General features: G+C 54.9%; 2 protein-coding genes across 7 annotated transcripts in view; one reads left to right on the top strand and one right to left on the bottom strand.

Moving 5' to 3' along the window:
- The first annotated feature begins 1,012 nt into the window (after window positions 1-1,012).
- Window positions 1,013-11,193, top strand: CLK3 (CDC like kinase 3). Of its 2 annotated transcripts, XM_062501586.1 has the most exons (13): window positions 1,013-1,088; window positions 1,360-1,508; window positions 3,996-4,203; window positions 6,070-6,163; window positions 6,428-6,494; window positions 7,345-7,461; window positions 7,713-7,879; window positions 7,998-8,092; window positions 8,777-8,906; window positions 9,645-9,727; window positions 10,065-10,144; window positions 10,232-10,322; window positions 10,799-11,193. In XM_062501586.1, exons 2-13 carry the CDS (start codon window positions 1,360-1,362, stop codon window positions 10,982-10,984), a joined length of 1,467 nt encoding a protein of 488 aa, XP_062357570.1. In that variant the 5' UTR covers window positions 1,013-1,088; the 3' UTR covers window positions 10,985-11,193. The 2 variants fall into 2 exon arrangements, with proteins under 2 accessions (XP_062357570.1, XP_062357571.1); XM_062501587.1 differs by lacking the exons at window positions 1,013-1,088; window positions 1,360-1,508; window positions 3,996-4,203; window positions 6,070-6,163; window positions 6,428-6,494 and having other exon boundaries at window positions 7,378-7,516.
- Window positions 11,194-11,364: 171 nt separating this feature from the next.
- EDC3 (enhancer of mRNA decapping 3) overlaps window positions 11,365-19,611 on the bottom strand; it is a 20,871-nt gene continuing 12,624 nt past the window's right edge. For 4 of the 5 annotated variants that reach the window (XM_062501581.1, XM_062501585.1, XM_062501583.1 and 1 more), the window contains 3 exons: window positions 17,054-17,207; window positions 15,419-15,636; window positions 11,365-14,423 (listed from right to left, as the gene is read on the bottom strand). In XM_062501581.1, the coding sequence (XP_062357565.1) occupies window positions 14,089-14,423; window positions 15,419-15,636; window positions 17,054-17,207 (707 nt within the window). In that variant the 3' untranslated portion in view covers window positions 11,365-14,088. Of the gene's footprint in view, window positions 14,744-15,418; window positions 15,637-17,053; window positions 17,208-19,611 lie in introns of all 5 variants that reach the window. The other variant, XM_062501584.1, reaches the window with a different exon arrangement.

Here is a 19,611-nt window from a genome sequence, read left to right as displayed (position 1 = left end):
CTGTGGTGAGGAAGAGAAGCCCACGGCGAGGCAGATGAAGAAGGGAAGAAGGCCACGCCAAGGTGGTGAAGGCAGGCTCTGGTGAGGAAGGCGGTGGTGAGGCAGACTGTGAGGAGGAAGACCTTGGTGCGGAAGGCCGTGTGGAAGGTGAGGATGGCCCTGACCACCACGGGGAGGAGGCCGCGCTGAGGATGAGGATGGTGGTGCTGAGGAAGGACAGGGTGACCCGGAGCGCCCAGGTGACCCTGCTCCTCGCAGCCCAGTTTAACCGCAGTCCATCCCTCCAGGGCGGGTTTAGCCTGGTCCCACCCCGGCCCGTGGCTCTGAGGCGGGTTTAACCCCGGCCCGTCGCTCTGAGGCGGGTTTAACCCCGGCCCGTCGCTCTGAGGCGGGTTTAACCCCGGACCGTGGCTCTGAGGGGGGTTTAACCCCGGCCCGTGGCTCTGAGGCGGGTTTAAGCCTAGCCCGTGGCTGTGAGGCGGGTTTAACCCCGGCCCGTGGCCCTGAGGCGGGTTTAACCCCGGCCCGTGGCCCTGAGGCGGGTTTAAGCCCAGCCCATGGCTGTGAGGCGGGTTTAACCCCGGACCGTGGCTCTGAGGGGGGTTTAACCCCGGCCCGTGGCTCTGAGGCGGGTTTAACCCCGGCCCGTGGCTCTGAGGCGGGTTTAACCCCGGCCCGTGGCTCTGAGGCGGGTTTAACCCCGGCCCGTGGCTCTGAGGCGGGTTTAACCCCGGCCCGTGGCTCTGAGGCGGGTTTAAGCCTAGCCCGTGGCTGTGAGGCGGGTTTAACCCCGGCCCGTGGCTCTGAGGGGGGTTTAACCCCGGCCCGTGGCTCTGAGGAGGGTTTAAGCCCAGCCCGTGGCTGTGAGGCGGATTTAACCCCGGACCGTGGCTCTGAGGGGGGTTTAACCCCGGCCCGTGGCTCTGAGGCGGGTTTAAGCCTAGCCCGTGGCTGTGAGGCGGGTTTAACCCCGGCCCAGCCCGTTGGGGCGGGTTTAACCCCGTCCGGGAAGCGGAAGCGGCGCTGCGGGGCCGCAGGGGCCGGGCCGGGCCGGGCCGCACCCGCCGAGCGCGGCCGCAGTGGCGGCGGTGAGGCCGGGGGACACAGGGAGGGGACGCGCAAGGGGACAGAGCGGGGACACACGGGGGGGACGCAGGGAGGGGACGCAGGGAGGGGACACGAGGGTGGCGGCCGCGGCACCGGCGGGCCCGCGGGTAACGGCCCCGCAACCCCCCGGGCCCGCGGGCGGAGCGCTCCGGCAGCGCCGAGCCCCGGGCGGGCCGGGCCGGGCCGGGTCCCGCGGGTCCGGCGGCGCTCGGGGCCAGGGCTCTGAGCCCCGCCGTGCTCTTGTCCCCGCAGATGCATCACTGCAGGAGGTTCCGGTCCCCGCAGCAGGACGGCGAGCTGGGGCACCGGTGGAAGCGGCGGCGGTCGCGGAGCAGGGAGTACGAGGGCAGGCTGCGGTACCCGCCCCGCAGGGACCTCTCCCGGAGATCCAGATCCAGGAGGTGAGACGCTGCGGGCAGGGCTATCCCCTAAAGAAAACCCCGTGCTGGGCTCGGCTCCTGGCTGCAAGTTGGCTTTAAATCCCAAAATCGGTGGAAGTGAAGGACTTGCTTTTGTGTGTGCGTGTGTGTGTGTAAAGTTCTTCCCAAAGCCACGGCTGTTGTATTAAGGAGGGAACAGCCTGCCCTGGAATCACGTTTCCATGCTGCAGAGGCATGAAAGTCTTTCCTGACAGCCCACTTCTCTCTGACGGGATTAAAATCAGATTTAAAGCAACCGCACTCCTCCCTCACCTCAGAAAGGATCCCAGCTAAAGGATCTAACTAATCTCTCCTGCTTTGGTTCGGGATTTTACCTGTGATCCTGTCTTTGTTCAGTGTTTCCCCAGGGACAATTAGGAGGCCTCTGACAAGGGGAGGGTTCTGGAACAGAGGCCGGAGCCCTGCAGCTGCTGTGGGCTGGTGCTGCTGGGGCTGATGTGGTTCCACTGGTTGGACTGGGCAGGTGCAGCCAGGCAGGAGCTGAGCTCATCTTTAAATTCCTGAAGTGCTCTCCAGATTAATTTCTATCCCCAGCCTGGCTTTTGTTTACTTGAAGGAGGTGGGTTCTGAAATAGAGCTGGCGTACATAACGGGCTTTTGCATTTTTTTTTCCATCTGTTGGGTAATTTGGAACAGATTTGGATGAAAGCAGCCTTTTGTTGGGTGAAAACAGCCTTGTCCCTTCAGTCTCAGACTCTCTGAGGACATCTGAGTCCTTCAGGCCATTATCTATTTGTTTTCTGTATCTGTCCAAAGCACACCAAGGTGTGTCTGGGTCGATGCTGGGCAGAGCTGTGGGGTTGTGTTTTGGGTACGTCAGTAGAGCCACAGCTGCCCTGGCACAGTCTGGAATTTTGACCCACTCTGGGATGAGCCCCCCAAGCAGCCCATTAAGGTGCCAGCAGCAGAGTTTGTTGTTGACAGGGCAGAGGGGTGCAAACAGCAGAAATTCCCATTTCCAGGTTGAAGGTCTTGGCTGCTGAAGCCGTTGCTGGGTGATGGCATCGACCTGGCCCGGGCTTATCACCAGAAAGGCAAAGAGCTGCTTTTATTTCAAATTGCAACATCTTCTACCTAAAACACAGCTCCTTTCTCAACGGGGTGTAAAGCAAGCAAATTCCAGTGAAATCTGGTGGCGAAAGCACCAGTATCTGGGGGGCAGATTTGTGTTTTGGGGGCAGAAGCAGGTACAGCTGCTCTTGTCACTGATGTGCCCAAAACCTCATCAATACCCACACAAGTGAGATTGCTCTGAGGTCTCCTGGCCCTTCCTGCTGCGGAGTTTGGCCATTATATCCCAGGAGGTTGTTGCTCGAGGGGGCAGGAGCTCAGTGACAGATTTTCTTTCTGGCTCTTGCTGATGATCCGTGGAGCTGCTCTGTGTGTGCCCTGGGACCTCCTGTGTCCCCCAGGGTGACAACCAGAACCCTGCTGCTGCTCCTCATTTGGTTAAGAACTAATGAGACGCCTTCCCAGAGGAGGAGGAACGGTGACAAACACCTGCGTGCGCTGGCACGGCTGGCTCAGGTGACGTGGAATCAAGGAGTGTTGAGAGGCTGGAAGGGACCTTAAAGCTCATCCAGTGCCACCCCCTACCATGGGCAGGGTCATCTTCCACTAGTCCAGGGTCCTCCCTGGCCAGCCTGGCCTTGGGCACTTCCAGGGATGGGAGTCCACAACAAGGCAGGCAGCCCAGCTGGAGCTCTCAGAGGGTGGTTTTCTCCCAGCTCCTTAAATTGTGGGAATGCCTCACTGTTTTTTGTGCAGAACTTCTCAGTGGTCAGAGTTTGAGGTGCAGAAAGATTTGAAGTTCCTTCCACAGAGAAGTGGGAGCATTCCCCCCTGCCCTGAGGGATGTTGTATTTGGGATGGGGGGATGTTCTGGGGGATGCTGTATTTGGGATGGTAGGCAGCTCTGGGGGATGCTGTATTTGGGATGGGAAGCAGCTCTGGGGGATGCTGTATTTGGGATGGGAAGCAGCTCTGGGGGATGCTGTATTTGGGATGGTAGGCAGCTCTGGGGGATGCTGTATTTGGGATGGTAGGCAGCTCTGGGGGATGCTGTATTTGGGGTGGTAGGCAGCTCTGGGATGCTGTATTTGGGATGGGAAGCAGCCCAGGCCCAGGGTTCCTGAGTCTTTCTGGATATCAGGGCAGGAGGATCTCTCTGTGGTGACAGGACCCGACGGAGCAGCAGGGAGCTGTGTCAGGGGTGGACATTAGGAAAAATGCTTTTCTCCAGAGGATGAACCAGGCACTGAACAGGCTGCCCAGGAGACAGGCTGGGATTGTTGGGGCATCCCACGCAGCAGTTGGGCCTTGACAGTTCCCGATGCATTCCCGATACTGCGATTCCATGACTTAGCTTCAGCAGGGCTGTTCAGCATCCCCAAATCCCAGCTGTCTGGGCACTGCCAGGCTTTAAGGGGCGCCGTTGTTGTGCTGCAGCCACGAGAGGATGCCTTACCAGCGCCGATGCCGGCGGGACAGCGATGCCTACAGGCTGGAGGAGCGCAGCCCATCCTTTGGGGAGGAATATTACCCGGCACGCCCGCGCGCCTGGCGGCGCTCCCGGGGCAGGGAGCAGCACCGGCCCAGGAGATACCAGCAGCACTGCCGGAGACGCAGGAGCAGGTCTTGTAGCAGTTCCTCCTCGGTGAGTAGCATCCACAGCGAGCTCAGGGTTTAACTGTTCTTGCCTCCTTCCAGCCCCGGGCGCTCTGGGTGAGTACTTGAACCCCGTTTCTGTGTTTGTTGTGAAGTCCCGGATCTGTGTGCTGCTCGGCAGGGAGCGTTTGTAGCTGTTGGGTTTTGCTGGGCCAGCCCCTGTAGCCTTAATCCGTGAGGGAACTAAGCTGTGTTCTTTAGGGCCGGGGAAGGGATCAGGGAGAGTTTCCAGTGGCACTCACGTGATGCTGACGAGGAAGAGCCTTGGGTCGGGGCCAGCTCTGCTCCCAGGGATCCGTAGGGCTCCGCTTTATCCTTGGCCAGGGATTCGCTTCTGCCTGCGGCTGCTGCTGCTCCTGGGGAGGTTTGGTGTGCAAGGTTGCTCGGTTTGGCTCCGTGCCTGGATCCCCTTCCAGGTGGGATCAGTCAGCCCAGCTCTGCAGAGATGGTTTTCAGCCCTTTAAGTTCTCCCACCCTCCGAGCGAACTCGTGTGTCCTCTTTGCCCGTTCCCACTTGGATTTCAGCTTTTCCAAAGCAAACTTCACCCTGAAACATAGCATTCCTTCCAGGGATTACCTTGGAATGGTTGGAGCTGTTTGGGGGCCCTGGTCCCAGGAGTGCCCTGGAAGTGGTGTGAGGTGTCAGACCGAGCACTTCAGCTCGGTTCCCTGCTGTGAGGGACACTCACCTCCCACCTGGAATGTTAGCACGGCTGAATGGCCAGCTCTGATCCCATCCCATCAGCTGGATAATCTGCATGGCTGGGAACTTCTGAGCTCCTCCTCTTGATTCCTTTCCAGCCGACTTTGGAATTTGGGTGTTGAGGGAGCCAGGGCCGTGCTGGAAGCGCAGGGTGGTGATGCTGTGTGGGTCTGGGCTGGCAGGAGCTCGGTCCTCCGACACCTCACAGCTGTCCCGGCTCTCCTGCCACCTTCTCCTCTGTTCCAGCTGAGTTTTTGGGAGTTTTGGTCTTAGCTCATTATTTTGGACCTGCTGGGGGTGGGGCGAGGGGCACAGGAGAGAAGCCTGCTAGAAGCTCAGGCATGGAAATTTTTTTGGTCAAGGTTTTCTTGAATTCATTTGACTGCAGGGATTGTAACTATTTTGAAAGTGGACTAGAACAAGGTGAGGAATTAGGGCAGCTCGCTTTATGGACCCCGGGTCCTTGCAGGAACATTGGGCTGGTTTTCCAATAGAAGCTTGCCAGTAGCAGGGGGTGAACGTCACCTCAGAGCTTGCCTGAAATGTTCCCTGGGGATTGATTTAGCTGTACTGTTCCTAAAGCTCTCCCAGCTTCAAAAAGGCCTGGTCTGGGAGCAGCCAGCTGGGCACACGGATTCAGGCTCGGCGTGGCAGAAAGTTCCCCTTCAGGAGGGGAAGGGCTGGACACAACTCTGGGCAGCTGGAGCTGCATTTCCCGAGGCACAAAGAGCAGGATGAACAGAGGGGAAAAAAACTGCTACTGCAGCTTCTACTGGGCAACCCGTCCAAACCCAGTGCTTACCAACGGAGAGGTGACGTTCTGCTGGCCAAGGCCTCCTCCTCCCGTGCCTCTGGCAGCTTCCTCCGTGGGGAGCAGAGGATTCCCCTCCTGGAATAGGGGAGCATCCCCCTGCCCCAGAGGCCGTAGCTAACGAGAGAAGTTTTCTTGCCGTACCTGTAGCTGTTGATGACTTTTCTGTTTTGAAGTTAGTTTTGTGTCTTGACGTGTCCCTTGCAATATCCCTATCGTTATATATGCTGTGTGCCTTATGAAATGCTGGGATCTGGAAAATCCACCCACCGGCGGCCCCGTCGTCTCTGCAACCTTTGAATGACCGCTCTGACGGCCGTCCCGGGGGGCGGTGAGTGCAGAGAAGCCAGCAGAGCAGTAAGCGCAGCAGGAGCGTGGAAGATGACAAGGAAGGTCACCTGGTGTGCAGGATCGGCGATTGGCTTCAAGAGCGATGTACAGCCACCTTTCGTAAAACTTTACCTCTACTTTTACCCCGGGTTAGCCCAGATCTCTCGTCCTGTACTGGAGGGGTCTCTAGTGCTTTATTTATTGACCAGTAACTTGCCTGAGGCAGAGCGTAGACACTTGAGTTTTAAAGAGTGTAGCGGTGAGAGACAGTTCTTTTGTTTGCCTGGACGTTTTTTGGTGTGAAGTGGCAGGAGCCCAGCCCTGCCCGAGCCCCCCTGGGCTCACACCCGCTCCTGTTTTCTCTCCTAGATGAAATCGTTGGCAGCCTTGGCGAAGGCACTTTTGGGAAAGTGGTGGAGTGCGTGGACCACGCCAGGTGGGCACCTCTCCCTGCATCTGTCCCTCCTGGGCTCTACAGGATGGAGTTTGTCACCTTCCACGTGTCACTGCCTTCCTCAGAGCAAGGGGAAAGGGCCTGGCTCAGCTCTCAGCCCCCTGCAGAATTTACAGGCTGGTGTGTTAAGGGAAGCAGGGGGTTGCAGAATAGAATCGTGGAATGTCCTCGGCTGGAAGGGACCCACACAAATCATCCAAGTCCAGCACAACACCCCAGCAATCCCACCCTGGGCCTCAGAGAGCAGCTCCTGGAGCTGTGGCAGCCTTGGGGCCATGCCCGTTCCCTGGGGAGCCTGGTCAGTGCCCCACCACCCTCTGGGGAAGAGCTTTGCCCTGATATCCATCCAGCTTTTCCCTAATATCCAGCCTGACCCTCCCAGCCCCGGCAACAGAAGTTGTGCCTCAGCGAGTTCGTGCTGAGGGGTGGCGCCTGTGACCTCCTAATCATCCAGGGCACTTCTCCATTCTCTCCTGTAACCTTCCTCGTGGTTACATTTGATCCCTGTGCCCTTCTGACCTCTTGTCTGGCCCCCTGAACCCTGGGGTCTGTCTGCTTCAGGGCTCTCCTTCCTTCCCGGGGATCTCTGGCATGGCTGGAGAGAGGAGGTGGCCCTGGAGTCACAGAAAGCTGAGGGACTGCTGTGTCAGGGGTGTCCCTTGGGAGTGATACCTGTCACTGCCAATTAGCCACTGCCCAAGCAGCATCCATGGCTGGCAGAGCTTTGTTGGGGGACAGATGATGCCTGGAGTAATGGGATGTACCTCTCTCCATTGGGTTGAGCGCACAGGTTTTTTCTCTGCCTCCATCCTTCTGTCTCCTCCCTTTCCAGAGGCAAATCACAGGTGGCACTGAAAATCATAAAGAACGTTGGGAAATACCGAGAGGCTGCCAGGCTGGAAATCAACGTCCTGAAGAAAATCAAGGAGAAGGACAAGGAGAACAAGTTGTGAGTTCCCAGTGCCACGTCCTTGCACGCAGAGCACCACGGGGCTGAGGATGTGGTGAGGGGGAACAGGCCCCATTCCTTGTCCCATGGGGTTTGGGGAGCTCTCTCCAAAGGTGGCTGAGCAAAGCAGGAAGCATCTCCTTGCATCTGCCGTGCTCACCGGCCACTCCTGAAGTGGTCAGGAACACCAGAATGGCTGTCCTGGGCATCCCTGGAGGGTGGTTAACCCTTGCCTCTCTGTCCCTGCCCAGCCTGTGCGTCCTGATGTCGGACTGGTTCAACTTCCACGGCCACATGTGCATTGCCTTTGAGCTCCTGGGCAAGAACACGTTCGAGTTCCTGAAGGAGAACAACTTCCAGCCGTACCCGCTGCCGCAGATCCGGCACATGGCCTACCAGCTGTGCCATGCCCTGAGATGTGAGTGACCCCACACGGGCTGGGGGGAGCTGTCCTGGCCCTGGGCTGGGCACAGCTGTGCAGCTGCTTCTCTCTGGTCCTTAGGTTGGGTTTTTTCTTTTTTCCTCCTTCTGTGCAGTTCTACACGACAACCAGCTGACTCACACTGACCTCAAGCCAGAAAACATCCTGTTTGTCAACTCAGATTTTGACACTCTGTACAATGAGAACAAGGTAGGTTTTGTCCTAAGGAGCATAGGCTGCCTTTCCCTCCCTGCAGAAATTGCATCTTCCCTGCTCTTTCCAGGCTTTCAGAGCCTGGGAAGTGGGAACAAACTGGAAGTCAGTTCTTCTTCCTGCTGTGCCTTCCAAAAGCTTTGATTAAGGCTGCTCTTAAGAAGTGTTCAGGGATTTTCTATAATGTTGCTCTGGGATGTTCAGAGCTCGGAGCTCCACAGTGCCATCCTTGTGAGGAGGTGCATTCCAGCACTCCTGGATGTTCAGAGCTCCACAGTGCCATCCCTGTGAGGAGGTGCATTCCAACACTCCTGGATGTTCAGAGCTCCACAGTGCCATCCCTGTGAGGAGGTGCATTCCAGCACTCCTGGATGTTCAGAGCTCCACAGTGCCATCCCTGTGAGGAGGTGCATTCCAGCACTCCTGGATGTTCAGAGCTCCACAGTGCCATCCCTGTGAGGAGGTGCATTCCAACACTCCTGGATGTTCAGAGCTCCACAGTTCCATCCCTGTGAGGAGGTGCATTCCAGCACTCCTGGAGCTCCACAGTTCCATCCCTGTGAGGAGGTGCATTCCAACACTCCTGGATGTTCAGAGCTCCACAGTGCCATCCCTGTGAGGAGGTGCATTCCAGCACTCCTGGAGCTTCTCTCCCAGCATGTCCCTGTGCTTTTCCTGCAGAGCTGTGAGCAGAAATCCATCCGGAACACGAGCATCCGCGTGGCTGATTTTGGCAGTGCCACCTTTGACCATGAACACCACACCACCATTGTGGCCACCCGGCACTACCGACCCCCAGAAGTGATTCTGGGTGAGAACTGAATTTTTCTGGGTTTTCATTTTAGAGTCAGCATTTAAAAATACACAAAGGAGATGGATTTTCTCGTGTTTTGGCTTAGTTGTTTAATAGGTCTTATTAAAAGTACAGAACGTTTAGCAACACTTCCAGCCACCAGTTAGAAGCAAGTAAAACGGGGATGAATTTAGCTAGTTGTAAGGTCTTTTAATGCTAAACAGTTTAATAGAGAAATAATATTTATATTTTTAATTTAGTAATTAAATTCTCAGGACCTTCAATGTGGCGCTGTCTAACTAGAAATTAGTACTTGAAACCACAGAGAAGGAAGATGAGCACTGAAAAAGACACCACTTAATTTTTTTTTATCTGTCCCATACCTGTTATTATATTATAAAAACTTGAAGTTTAAGACTTTTCACCATATAAAAGCATACACTTTAACTACACACCTGTGATTTTAACGTTATAATTTATCTTTGCAAGCCTTTTGTAAGACCTCAGGTCAAAAGCAGTCTTCTCCAGGGGGTCAGTGTCAGAAAGCACAGAAAGCTCAAAAATCCCAGGTTTCTGGGATCCAGCAGGGGTGGGGCACAGGGGAGCAGCTGCCCCAGGATGATGTTGGCTAGAGGAAAACCAGCCTGGGAATGCTCCAGCTCTTAGGCAGATAATTTCTAGCTCTGAGTGGTTTCAGCAAGGAGAAATGTGGTGAGTTTGTTGCTTTTGTTGGAGTTAATTTGGTTTTCTTTGCAGAGCTGGGCTGGGCACAGCCCTGTGATGTCTGGAGCACTGGCTGCATTCTGTTTGAGTATTACCGTGGCTTCACGCTCTTCCAGGTAGGATTACTGTTACCTGAGAACCTTTGGTGTCCAAAAGGGCTCAGAATGAGGTGAAAGGGAGGGAAACACACACCAGGCACTACAAATGAAAAGCTGAGTGTGAAAATGAGCCCTGGGAAGGGCTGGTTTGAGGAGTGCCTTGCAGGAAGGACAGAGTCTGGATCATTTCTGGGTTTGGGTTATTTCTATTCTCTGAAGAAATGGAAAAGCAAAACATGAAAAGTTGGATAGGACCTGGTGGAAACCATTCTCCCCTGTCCTTGCAGAGGTGACAAACCTTTTGTCATCAGCTCCCCAAGCTCTGACTAATCCAGCCTGCTCTGCTCCTTCGCAGACCCACGAGAACCGCGAGCATCTTGTCATGATGGAAAAAATCCTTGGGCCACTCCCATCTCACATGGTCCACAAAACTCGGTAAGAACCTGGGCCTGAGTTCAGCCCAGGCACCATCACCTGGATGGGAGGGAGAGATCCTGCCTGATCCCCACCTTCCCTGTGCAGGAAGCAAAAATACTTCCACAATGGCAACCTGGTGTGGGATGAGAACACATCTGATGGCAGATACGTCCAGGAGAACTGCAAACCCCTGAGGGTAGGTGCTGCTTCCTTCCCTGGGTCAGGGTGTGGGGCTCAGGGGTGGGAATTCCCACTGGAACTGCTCTCAGCTGCAGTGATCCTGGGCTGGCTAGGGCAGGATGGGGAGTAAAGGGGGGATGCTGCATTTGGGATGGGAAGCAGCCCTTTGGGATGCTGTATTTGGGATGGGAGGCAGCTTTGACAGATGCTGTATTTGGGATTGGGGGATGCTGTATTTGGGATGGGAAGTAGCCTAGGCCCAGAGTTCCTGAGTCCTACTGGATATCAGGGCAGTGGGGGATGCTGTATTTGGGATGGGAGGCAGTACAGGGGGATGCTGTATTTGAGATGGGAGGCAGTACAGGGGGATGCTGTATTTGGGATGGGAGGCAGTACAGGGGGATGCTGTATTTGGGATAAAGGCTGCCCTGGCTGGCCCAGCCCCTGGGGCTGGCCCCCGGCCCCTGGCTGAGTGTCCCCTGTCCCTTTCAGACGTACATGCTGCACGACTCGCTGGAGCACGCGCAGCTCTTTGACCTGATGAGGAGGATGCTGGAATTCGACCCCTCCCAGCGGATCACGTTCTCGGAGGCCCTCCTGCACCCTTTCTTTGCCGGGCTCTCGGCAGAGGAGCGGATGCTGTGCGGGCGTGGCACCAGCCGGGACCTGAGCAGATGACAGCCGGGATCCCTCGGGATGGATCCCTCGGGATGGATCCCTCTGGCCTCTGCGGCTCAGCCCCACTCTCCTCCCCGAGTCCACAGGGGCTGGGGCGCTGGCACAAGGACCCTGGGGAGGGCAGGTGGAAGGAAAGCTCCATTGGAAAGCACAGATTTGTCTATTTATATGTTGTAAAGTTAAAATAAAGTGTTTCTTATTGTTTGATACTTCCCTTGTAGGCGGGTGTGGGGGTGTAGTGGCCCAGCTTGGCCTCTTCTGCAAAAGAAAAATCACCTGGAATCAGTGAGGGGGATGGCTCGGTGTCTGCCCTGGCAGCAGGAAGGTTCTAGAAGGAGAGCAGACAAATAAACAGCTGCACACAATAGCACACATGAAGAGTTGCATTTTATTTCAGGGCACGGTCCCCCGCAGTGGCAGGATCGGGTGGTTACAAACATCGGGTCACACGCGGGGGTCACCAAGCAGTGCCACAGCGCAGTGATGGTCACCTGTCCCCAGGGCAGCAGCCAGGGCCGTTCCTGAGCTGCTGGGGCAGGTGAGGGTAGGAACTGTCCCCAGCACAGCCACAGCAGTGCTCGGCTCTCAGCATTAACTCCGGCACCGTGGGGAACGGCCATGAGCACACCCAGGGCCTGTTCTGGGCCTCTGAGGGCTCCACAAGAGCTGCTGCCTCATTCCAGCTGTGTGAAGCCAAGAAACATCTGCCTGTGAGGGGAGTACAGCCACATACCCAAATCTAGCAGGCAGTGAGCGCAGCCCCACGCTGCCTGAACCCTGCAGGGATTTGGGATGGGGAATCCCAGGCCCTACACCAGGAGCCAAACCCTGCTGTTGTACAACACTGTTCACTTTATTTTTTTAGTTCAACATGGGGAACCATTTCAAGGCTGGCAATAACCAGGGCCTCGGTGCTTCCCAGAACTCCATCCCTGCAAAAACACCGTCATCTGCTCCAGTGCCTTCCAGGCAGGGCAGCTGCAACCCTGGACTGTCCCTGCCCTGCTCCTGCTCTAGGAGCTCTTGTGTACAAGCTACAGCTCAACAGCCAAACCCAGAAAGGGCAGGAAAAACTTGCAGAAAGCAGAAATTGAAATAGCAAGTCTCCTACTGAGTGTCTTGAGCAAAGAGAGTGAAAATAAGGCGACTAAAGCTAACACTGACTACAGCAACAACCTTTTTAATCCGAGCAAAGATCCGAGGAAACAGCTGAAAAAACAACAGAAAAAGGCAGAGGGAAACCTTGTGTTTGTGTTGTGAATAACCACCACACTGCTGTCCTGTCCCAGTCAGAACCACAGCCTGGTCGGTGCTGCCTCAGCTGGGGCTGAACCGTGGGGCAGAGCCCCCCAGGCCAGCACTGCCGAGTGCCCGAGAGCAGCTGAGGGGATTCAGGGCTGCAGCCAGCCAGGGCACAGCCCCTGGGCCTGCTGAGGTAGATATGGCAACGTGCAGGGGGACAGACCTCGGGGTGAGCCCTGGGCTCAGCAGCCTTCTGGGCACCCCACACTCCCAGGCTGGACCCTGGAATTGCTTCTTTCCAAGCAGGGAAGACTCTTCCCTTCTCCTTTGACAGCCCTAGCCTTTGTTCTAGCAGAGGAAAGGAAAGACAAGCGCCTGACTAAAGCCCCAGCTCAGGTGGGGCTGGACCCACACTGGACTGGTCCCAGTGCTTCGGGCTCCCCTGGACAGAGGCAGCACTCCTGGAGCTCTCCCCGATGCCAGAGCAGGGCTGTGTGAGGTGCAGGAGCCTGCAGGAGCCCTGAGGATGGGTGAAGTGTGAGGGGAGCAGCAGAGCTCCCAGCACTGCCCACGTTCCCAGCTCCTCCTGGGAGCAGCTCAGCCTGGCAGCCCCTCCTGCAGCTGCAGTTCTCCAGGGGTACACGGAGCCAGCGAGATGAGCTGGTGGCTCCTCAGCTCATCCCTGCTGCAGGCACTGCACCCAGGCCAACAAGAGGAACACAGGAGAGGATAATCCAACGTTTCTGGCCGGGCATGGGACAGCAGTCCAACACCAGAGCGGATTTCTGATTTTTTTCCTCTGCCACAGCCCTCCAGGAGCACAGCAGCTCCCACCACACCTTCTCCTGCCAGCAAACAGGAGCCAAGCCCCTCCTGAGGCCAAGACACCAGCCCACCCCACACACGGGCTTTGATTCCAAAGGGAATGAACAGATCCGTGAGCTACTTCCCAAACCACACCAAACGCAGCAGGGATGCTGGAAGGAACCCAAACATCACCTGCATCACACAGCACCCAACACCCTGTCCTGCTCCACTCCCCCCGCCCTGGGCCAGCACGGAGAAAGAACAAAAGAAACCAACCCCAAACCCCACAAGGAGGATCTGGAAAAGTTCTCTTCCATACCAGGCCTCCACCTCACAGAGCGAACAAAGACAACAGTACATAAGGAGTAAGGCCTAGCTGAGGAAGGACATCAGTGTTCCCAAGGTGAGCCTCTGGCTCCTGCCACAAGCTGTCCAAACAGGGAACCCTCCCCTCGAGGGGCTGGGAAGGACAGGGAGCTCCAGCTGCCTTCCAGAACACAAAACAGGGATGGGGCAGTCAAAAACAATACGGGAACAAAAGGAGATTTTCCCTCGACACAAGGGATTTCTACACCACCAAGGGGTGCTGTTCCCACCAGGACGTCCTCGCTGGGAATATCCAACCAGAAGGACCAGAAACACATCTCGAAGCTCCAAACCACCCTTATTTGTACCACGTGCCAGCCAGGGCTGGGCAGCAGCAGGGGACAGACACCACAGTCCTGCACGCTCCGGCACGCTCCTTCACCCCACGGCACGGGAGAACGAAAACAGGAACAATTCACTTCCTCCTCCTCCTTCCTTTTTTTTTTGTATTGTTTGTTTTGGGGTTTGTTTTTTTTCATTTCATTTTGCGATTATTCCATTTTTTTCCTTTTTAAATGCACAGCGTTCCTTCGGGAAGGCGAACCCTCCAGAACTTCACATCCTTTTTTTTCTTTTTTTTTTTTGTTTTGTTTTCTTTTTAAGGCGTCACCAGAGTCAGGATCCAGCTTGGTTTTCACAAAGCTCCTCCATCTTCTCTCCCTTCAGAGCTGCGAGGGGCTGCACTGGCTCTAAGTGGAGTGCAGGGGGATGACAAATTTGCAGCCAAAGGGCGAGTGGTAGTTGATGCCCACCTCCTGAAAGACCTTCTGGGGAATGCCAATGTCACAGAGGTAGACGCGGCCGGCGCGCTCGCCCAGCGGCAGCGGCAGCCCCAGGGCCAGTGACCACTTGGCATCGATGCCCAGCTCCATCTCGCTGATGGGGGGGTCTATGCTCAGCACGGGGGCTCGGTTCTGGTTGGCCCAGTCCACCACAGCTTTGTACCAAGGCTGGTCTCTCAGAAAGGCATTTTCGTGACAATCCAGGCAGTTGATCACTAAGTCAACCGGGGTGTCTGGGAGGTCTGGAAGAAACACAGATATGGCTGAGAACCAGCTGCGTCACCAGCAGGTCTGGGGTTTGGCCTCCACTCTGGCTGCTGTTACTGCCATCCTTCTCCCACACAGACCCATCCTGAACAGCTCTTCAGCACTCTGGGGACAGTCCCAGCCTCGCAGGTACAAAACCAGCTGGTGAGCAGCCCCAGTGCCACTGAGCTCACCAGCCCGGGGGAGCAGCGGGGCTCTCTTGTTTTCCATTCCACTGGCTGCTTTTGGAACACACCGACCGCACCAACTGTGCTGCGCTGCCGCCTGCCCCACCGAGCTCTGTCGCTCTCACCTGCTGGATCACAAACTCCTTGGTGAACAATCATGCAACGGTTTGGGTTGGAAGGGACATTTAAGTTCATCTCATTCCACCCCCTGCCACGGGCAGCAACACCTTCCACTATCCCAGGATGCTCCAAGCCCCATCCAACGTGCCCTTGGATATTTCCAGGGATGAGGCAGCCACTGCTGCTCTGGAAAACCTGTTCCAACCTTCTCCAATGTTTTCTAACAGGCAGGAAGCTCTGTCAGCACAGCACAGCCCTAACTCCCAGCTTTGTTTCTCCCCAGAAGTTCAAATGAAGCAGCTTGGAAAACAACTGCTGTAGTGCCAAGCAGAAGCCAGCGCTCTCCCAGGAGCTGTTTATTCTAGGGAATACTGAGAAGGGAATCCTGACAGCTGCTGCCAAGTGGCTCAGCAGAGCTGGCTCCTGCTTTGCAGCAGCAGCTGGACACTCATTCCCTCCCAGCTCCAACAAGGCAGCCCCTTATCCTACCAGAGCAGTTCCATACGGCAGCTCTTCCCACCGGAAACATCTGTGGCAGCACAACTGCTCCTCTGTCGAGTGCCTGCTGTCCCTGCAGCCTCTGGGCAGCCACCTGGCCTGGCAGTGCCACTAGATGGTGCCAGGGCAGCGGGCAGAAGCCAGCCCTGCTTCCCTGGAGAAGCCAGCCCTGCTCTGCCACTCACCTTTGACGCTGGACACCTGCTGGCCTTGTGTCTTGCTGAACAGGTTCAGCTCGTTGGTGATGGACTCCAGCATCTTGACGAAGTTGGGGAGGAAGAGGATGACGTGGACATCGTGGTTGGAGAGGTGCCGGCCACAGCTGATGCCCTGGGCTCCCTTCACGTGGGGGCCACAGAGCAGCGCCACCGTGGGCCTCTGGTGCACGTTCTTGGGGTTCAGTCTGAAACACAGGCAAAGAGAAAAAGGGGACTGTCAGTAAACCCCAATGTCTCTCACCTTCTTCCTGCATGAGAAAAAAAAATAATAAAAAAAATAAATCAGTAAGATGCAAATTTCCAGGTGTTCTGCAGAATCTGCCATTGCTCTGAAGAAGTAACCCACATCCTTTTGCGGTGCTGACGTTGCTCTGCTTGCAGTTCAGAGATCTCAGGCTTGCTTGGGTGGAAGGGATCCTAAAGGTCATCCAGGTGGGCAGGGACACCTTCCACCAGCCCACACTGCACCAAGTTCTGTCCAACCTGGCCTTGAACACTCACAGGGATCCAGGGACAGCCAGAGCTGCTGTAGGCAACCCGTGCCAGGGGTCAGCAACCCCACAGGGAAGAATTTCTTCCACATATTTGACCTAAACTTCCCCTCTTTAAGTTCCTGATGAAGAGTCCTTCTCTGGTTTCCTTGTAGGCCCCTTCAGACATCTGAAGTTTGTTCCAGCCTTCTCTTCCCTTCAGGACTTCCCTGTACCCACAAGGTCCCAAGGACTGTAGAAGAAAGCTAAAAATTTGAGGCAGAGTTTCCCCATCAGAGAAGTCACAATTAGAAGAAAAATGATCTCTACTCCCTAAGCTTCACCAACTGCACAATAAAGTTCATTTGGCCTGGAAGCCATCAGGGCTTGCAGCAGGAATTTCAGCAGCCTGTGTGTTGTCATCACTTAGTGCTCTCCATCAAGTGATCAGGTCCTGAATAAGCAGATGGAGACTGGAGGGTCACCTTTCATTTTGAGAGCAAGCAATCTGGAGCTGCTATCAACAGCACAAAAACACAGGTGCAATTCCTGCCCACATCAACAGCCATGGAAACGGAGGCAGGGAGCAGAGCTCTTCAGCAGCCAGCAAAAGGCACCGAGTGCACTCCAAAGCTGGGCAGGATGTGCTCAAGTGAGCCTGAAAAGCTGAGCCAGTCTTGCAAAAATCCACACAGCACCATTCTCATGGGCTGCCTTCTGCTTTTGTTGACACTGTGAAACTGTAATGCACCAAAACAGCCAAGGGAAGGTTCCTTTCTGTGCAGAGAGGAGCTCAACACACATTCTGCAGTGGTTCCATCCAACTCAGGCAGCACCTGTGCAAAGCTCAGCTCCCTGAACAACTCCCAGGAAGGGGGAAGGAAAAATCGGCAGCTCTGCTGTGTCTGTGAGTCAAGAACAACTCCCAGGAAGGGGAAAAGAAAAATCTCAGCTCTGTTTTGTCTGTGACCTGTGCAAAGCTCAGCTCCCTGAAAAACTCTCAGGAAGGGAGAAGGAAAACGCCAGCTCTGCTGTGTCTGTGAGCCAAGAGCCAAAAGGAAGCCCCCTGGCAGCAGGGAGCTGAGAGGGCCCTTGCCAGCCCCTTCCCTCCCCCCAGAAGCACCAGCTGTACCTGTTGGGCCCCCCCAGGAGGCTCAGGGCCATCTGACTGGCACACACCCCTGTCATCTCCAGCCTCCTCTCCAGGGTCAGCCCGTGCTTCTCGGCCACGGCCAGCAGCTTCTTGTGCAGCTCGTAGGACACGCTGGGGACCACCAGCCCCGAGTCTAGGAGTCAGAAACAGGGGAGGGAGGCACAAAATGGGACAGTCAGACACCTCCAAAGAGTGGCAGTGAAAAGGCTCCTTAGCTGTTCACCCACGCTCCTCCCCAAGGCACCAAATGAATCCAAATTATTCTCAGTGAAGCAGACGGCTGAATGCAACCGCCGGCTTAAAATATCGCTTCCACAAAAATTTGTGTTACTAAAATTACTCCATTTTAGTAACACAAGGGCTGAGAAGGCCTTTGGGACTTACAGATGGAATATTAAGGTTTTTCTTCACAGACTCCAGGCCAACAGTGCTTTAAGCCACCATAAAGTGCTCCTGAGCACTGTCAAAGTCAGAAGAGCGGCTGTGAAGTGCCAAAAAAATGCCTGGATGTTTTATGCTTCCTGACACTGGTCCCCCAAAACCCCACAGATCACAGCAAAACCAGCCATCCCATATGTGCTGGCAGGTGTTCCCATGCCAGAAGGGCTGCTCCAGACGTAACAGCTGGATCACAGCACACAGAAGCAGCAGGGGAATGCTCAAAGAAGAAACTCTGAAGAAAAACACCTCCAGGTGTTTTGGAGAGCCTGGGAAATGCTCCAGTATTTGGACCAAGAGAAAAGAAACAAGAGGTTTTGTGAAGTGCTGAGAACCATCCAGCCTGGTCTTGGACACTTCCAAAGGGATCCAAATAAAATTTTAAAAAGTTACATAATCATTAATCTCCATTCTCCCAAACAACTAATCACTATAACATCAAGCCACAAAAAAACCTATTTCTTATAAAGAAATCTCCATAAACTAAAAAATAAAGTCTTCTCTTCCAAATAAATTAGTGAAAAACTATTGAAAAAAGTAAACTAAGTTATTTTCTATACATTTTCAATATAAAAAAAAGTGATAAAAACTCTGAAGTTTTATTCTATCTTTTTTCTTATACTTTCTAGTAATAAAATTTCTCTTTATACCATTTAAAATCAAACCTATTTTACCTTCCTCCTAATCCTATCTCAAACGTAAAAAAATTCAAATTAATAAACCAAAACCACTGCAAAAACAAAGCAATTCCTAAAGGAAACATTCAGGTCCAAAAGTGTGAACTCAGTCCCTCCATCAGCATCTCTCTCCACTCAGCTTCTCCCCAGTGCTCAGCACCCTTGGGTCACTCTTGGGCCATCCCTGCTCATCCTCTGCCTCTCACCTGGGGGTGACAGTGGCCCTGTGGGTGCTCCTGGTAGCCCAGCTGGGTGTGCTGCTGGGAAAGAGCCATGGGGATGTGGCAGGGCTGGTGGAAATGCTCCAGGGGGGCACAGGCAGCGCTCACACACCCCACCCAGAGAGGAAATCCCACTCCTCGTGGGCCTGGGCCACTCTGCACTCAGCAAAGGCAAGGAGAACTCAGCTCTCTCCCAGCCAGATGTGCAGGTGAGAAGAGCAGAGTAGATGGGAGCTGTGAGGAATTATTTGTGCTGCTCTATTTCCCCAGAGCGCCCCAGTCACCAAGCACCGAGTCAAGCTCTGGAGGTTTTGCACATCCCAGGTGTCAGCCCAGAGGTGTCCCTGCAGGGGGACACAAAATGCAGCAGAGCAGACATCTGAGTCCTCCTGGACTTCATTCCTGGCCTCTGCAGGCAGAGAGGGTCCAATGTGTCCCAGCACTTGTCTCCATGAAGTCACCTCGACGCTATCAGCCATGCCAGAGAGCTGATAACAGCCCCAGGAATAACAGCAGCCACACTCTGCCATTCACAGCTCTGCCTCTGCTGCTCTTTTCACAAGCTTCAGGGAAGATCTGGGACGAGGGGCTCGAGGTCAGGATATCTCCCAGCATCATCTGCTGACCCCCCAAAAAAAGGGAGCTCCCAAACTCAACTTTTGCTCCATCTGAACCACCCACGAATCCCCTGCTTAAATTTGGCAGCAAATCCCTGAACTAGGAGGACAAACCAAACAATCTGTAGCAGCACAGATCTGCGTCCCCTCCACACCCTTCCCTCAACCAGCAGCTTTAGGAAAAGTGCATTTACCGTGGGCTGGCTGCCACCAGTGGGTTAATCTGAGGAGGCAGTGATGAACTGGCATTCAGCACGCCAGCCTGTCCTAATTGCTCCCTTTCAGGAGCAGGCTGAAATGCCAGGAGAGCTTCCCTTCTTCACCCTCACGCAAGGTCCAACCAGTCAGACTGGCTCATCAAAAGCAGGCCCGGGGAGTTAAATAAACTGTGGCAGACAGCAATCAAGGAGGTGACGTGTAAACCCACAAACAATAACACCACTGCCACAGAACTGAAGCCCTGCCAACTTTAATTATGTTTGGGTTGGACAGGGCATCTTTATTGTTTGTTAATGAAGGCAATAAAATAAATTAGCCCAGGCTTTTTAATACTAAATAAATGTATTTTACAGCTGCCTGGGAAA

The sequence above is a fragment of the Cinclus cinclus genome, chromosome 13 (genome assembly GCF_963662255.1).
Source record: "Cinclus cinclus chromosome 13, bCinCin1.1, whole genome shotgun sequence".
Classification (NCBI taxonomy): domain Eukaryota; kingdom Metazoa; phylum Chordata; class Aves; order Passeriformes; family Cinclidae; genus Cinclus; species Cinclus cinclus.
This window is presented reverse-complemented; position numbering and strand designations above follow the sequence as displayed.

Bases quoted from the DNA above. Each gene is read 5' to 3' on its own strand.
- CLK3 (XM_062501586.1), top strand. From the start codon at position 1,360: ATGCATCACTGCAGGAGGTTCCGGTCCCCGCAGCAGGACGGCGAGCTG. The intron at 4,204-6,069 runs GTGAGTAGCATC...CGGTGAGTGCAG, and splicing joins CTTGTAGCAGTTCCTCCTCG to AGAAGCCAGCAGAGCAGTAA. The intron at 6,495-7,344 runs GTGGGCACCTCT...CTCCCTTTCCAG, and splicing joins GAGTGCGTGGACCACGCCAG to AGGCAAATCACAGGTGGCAC.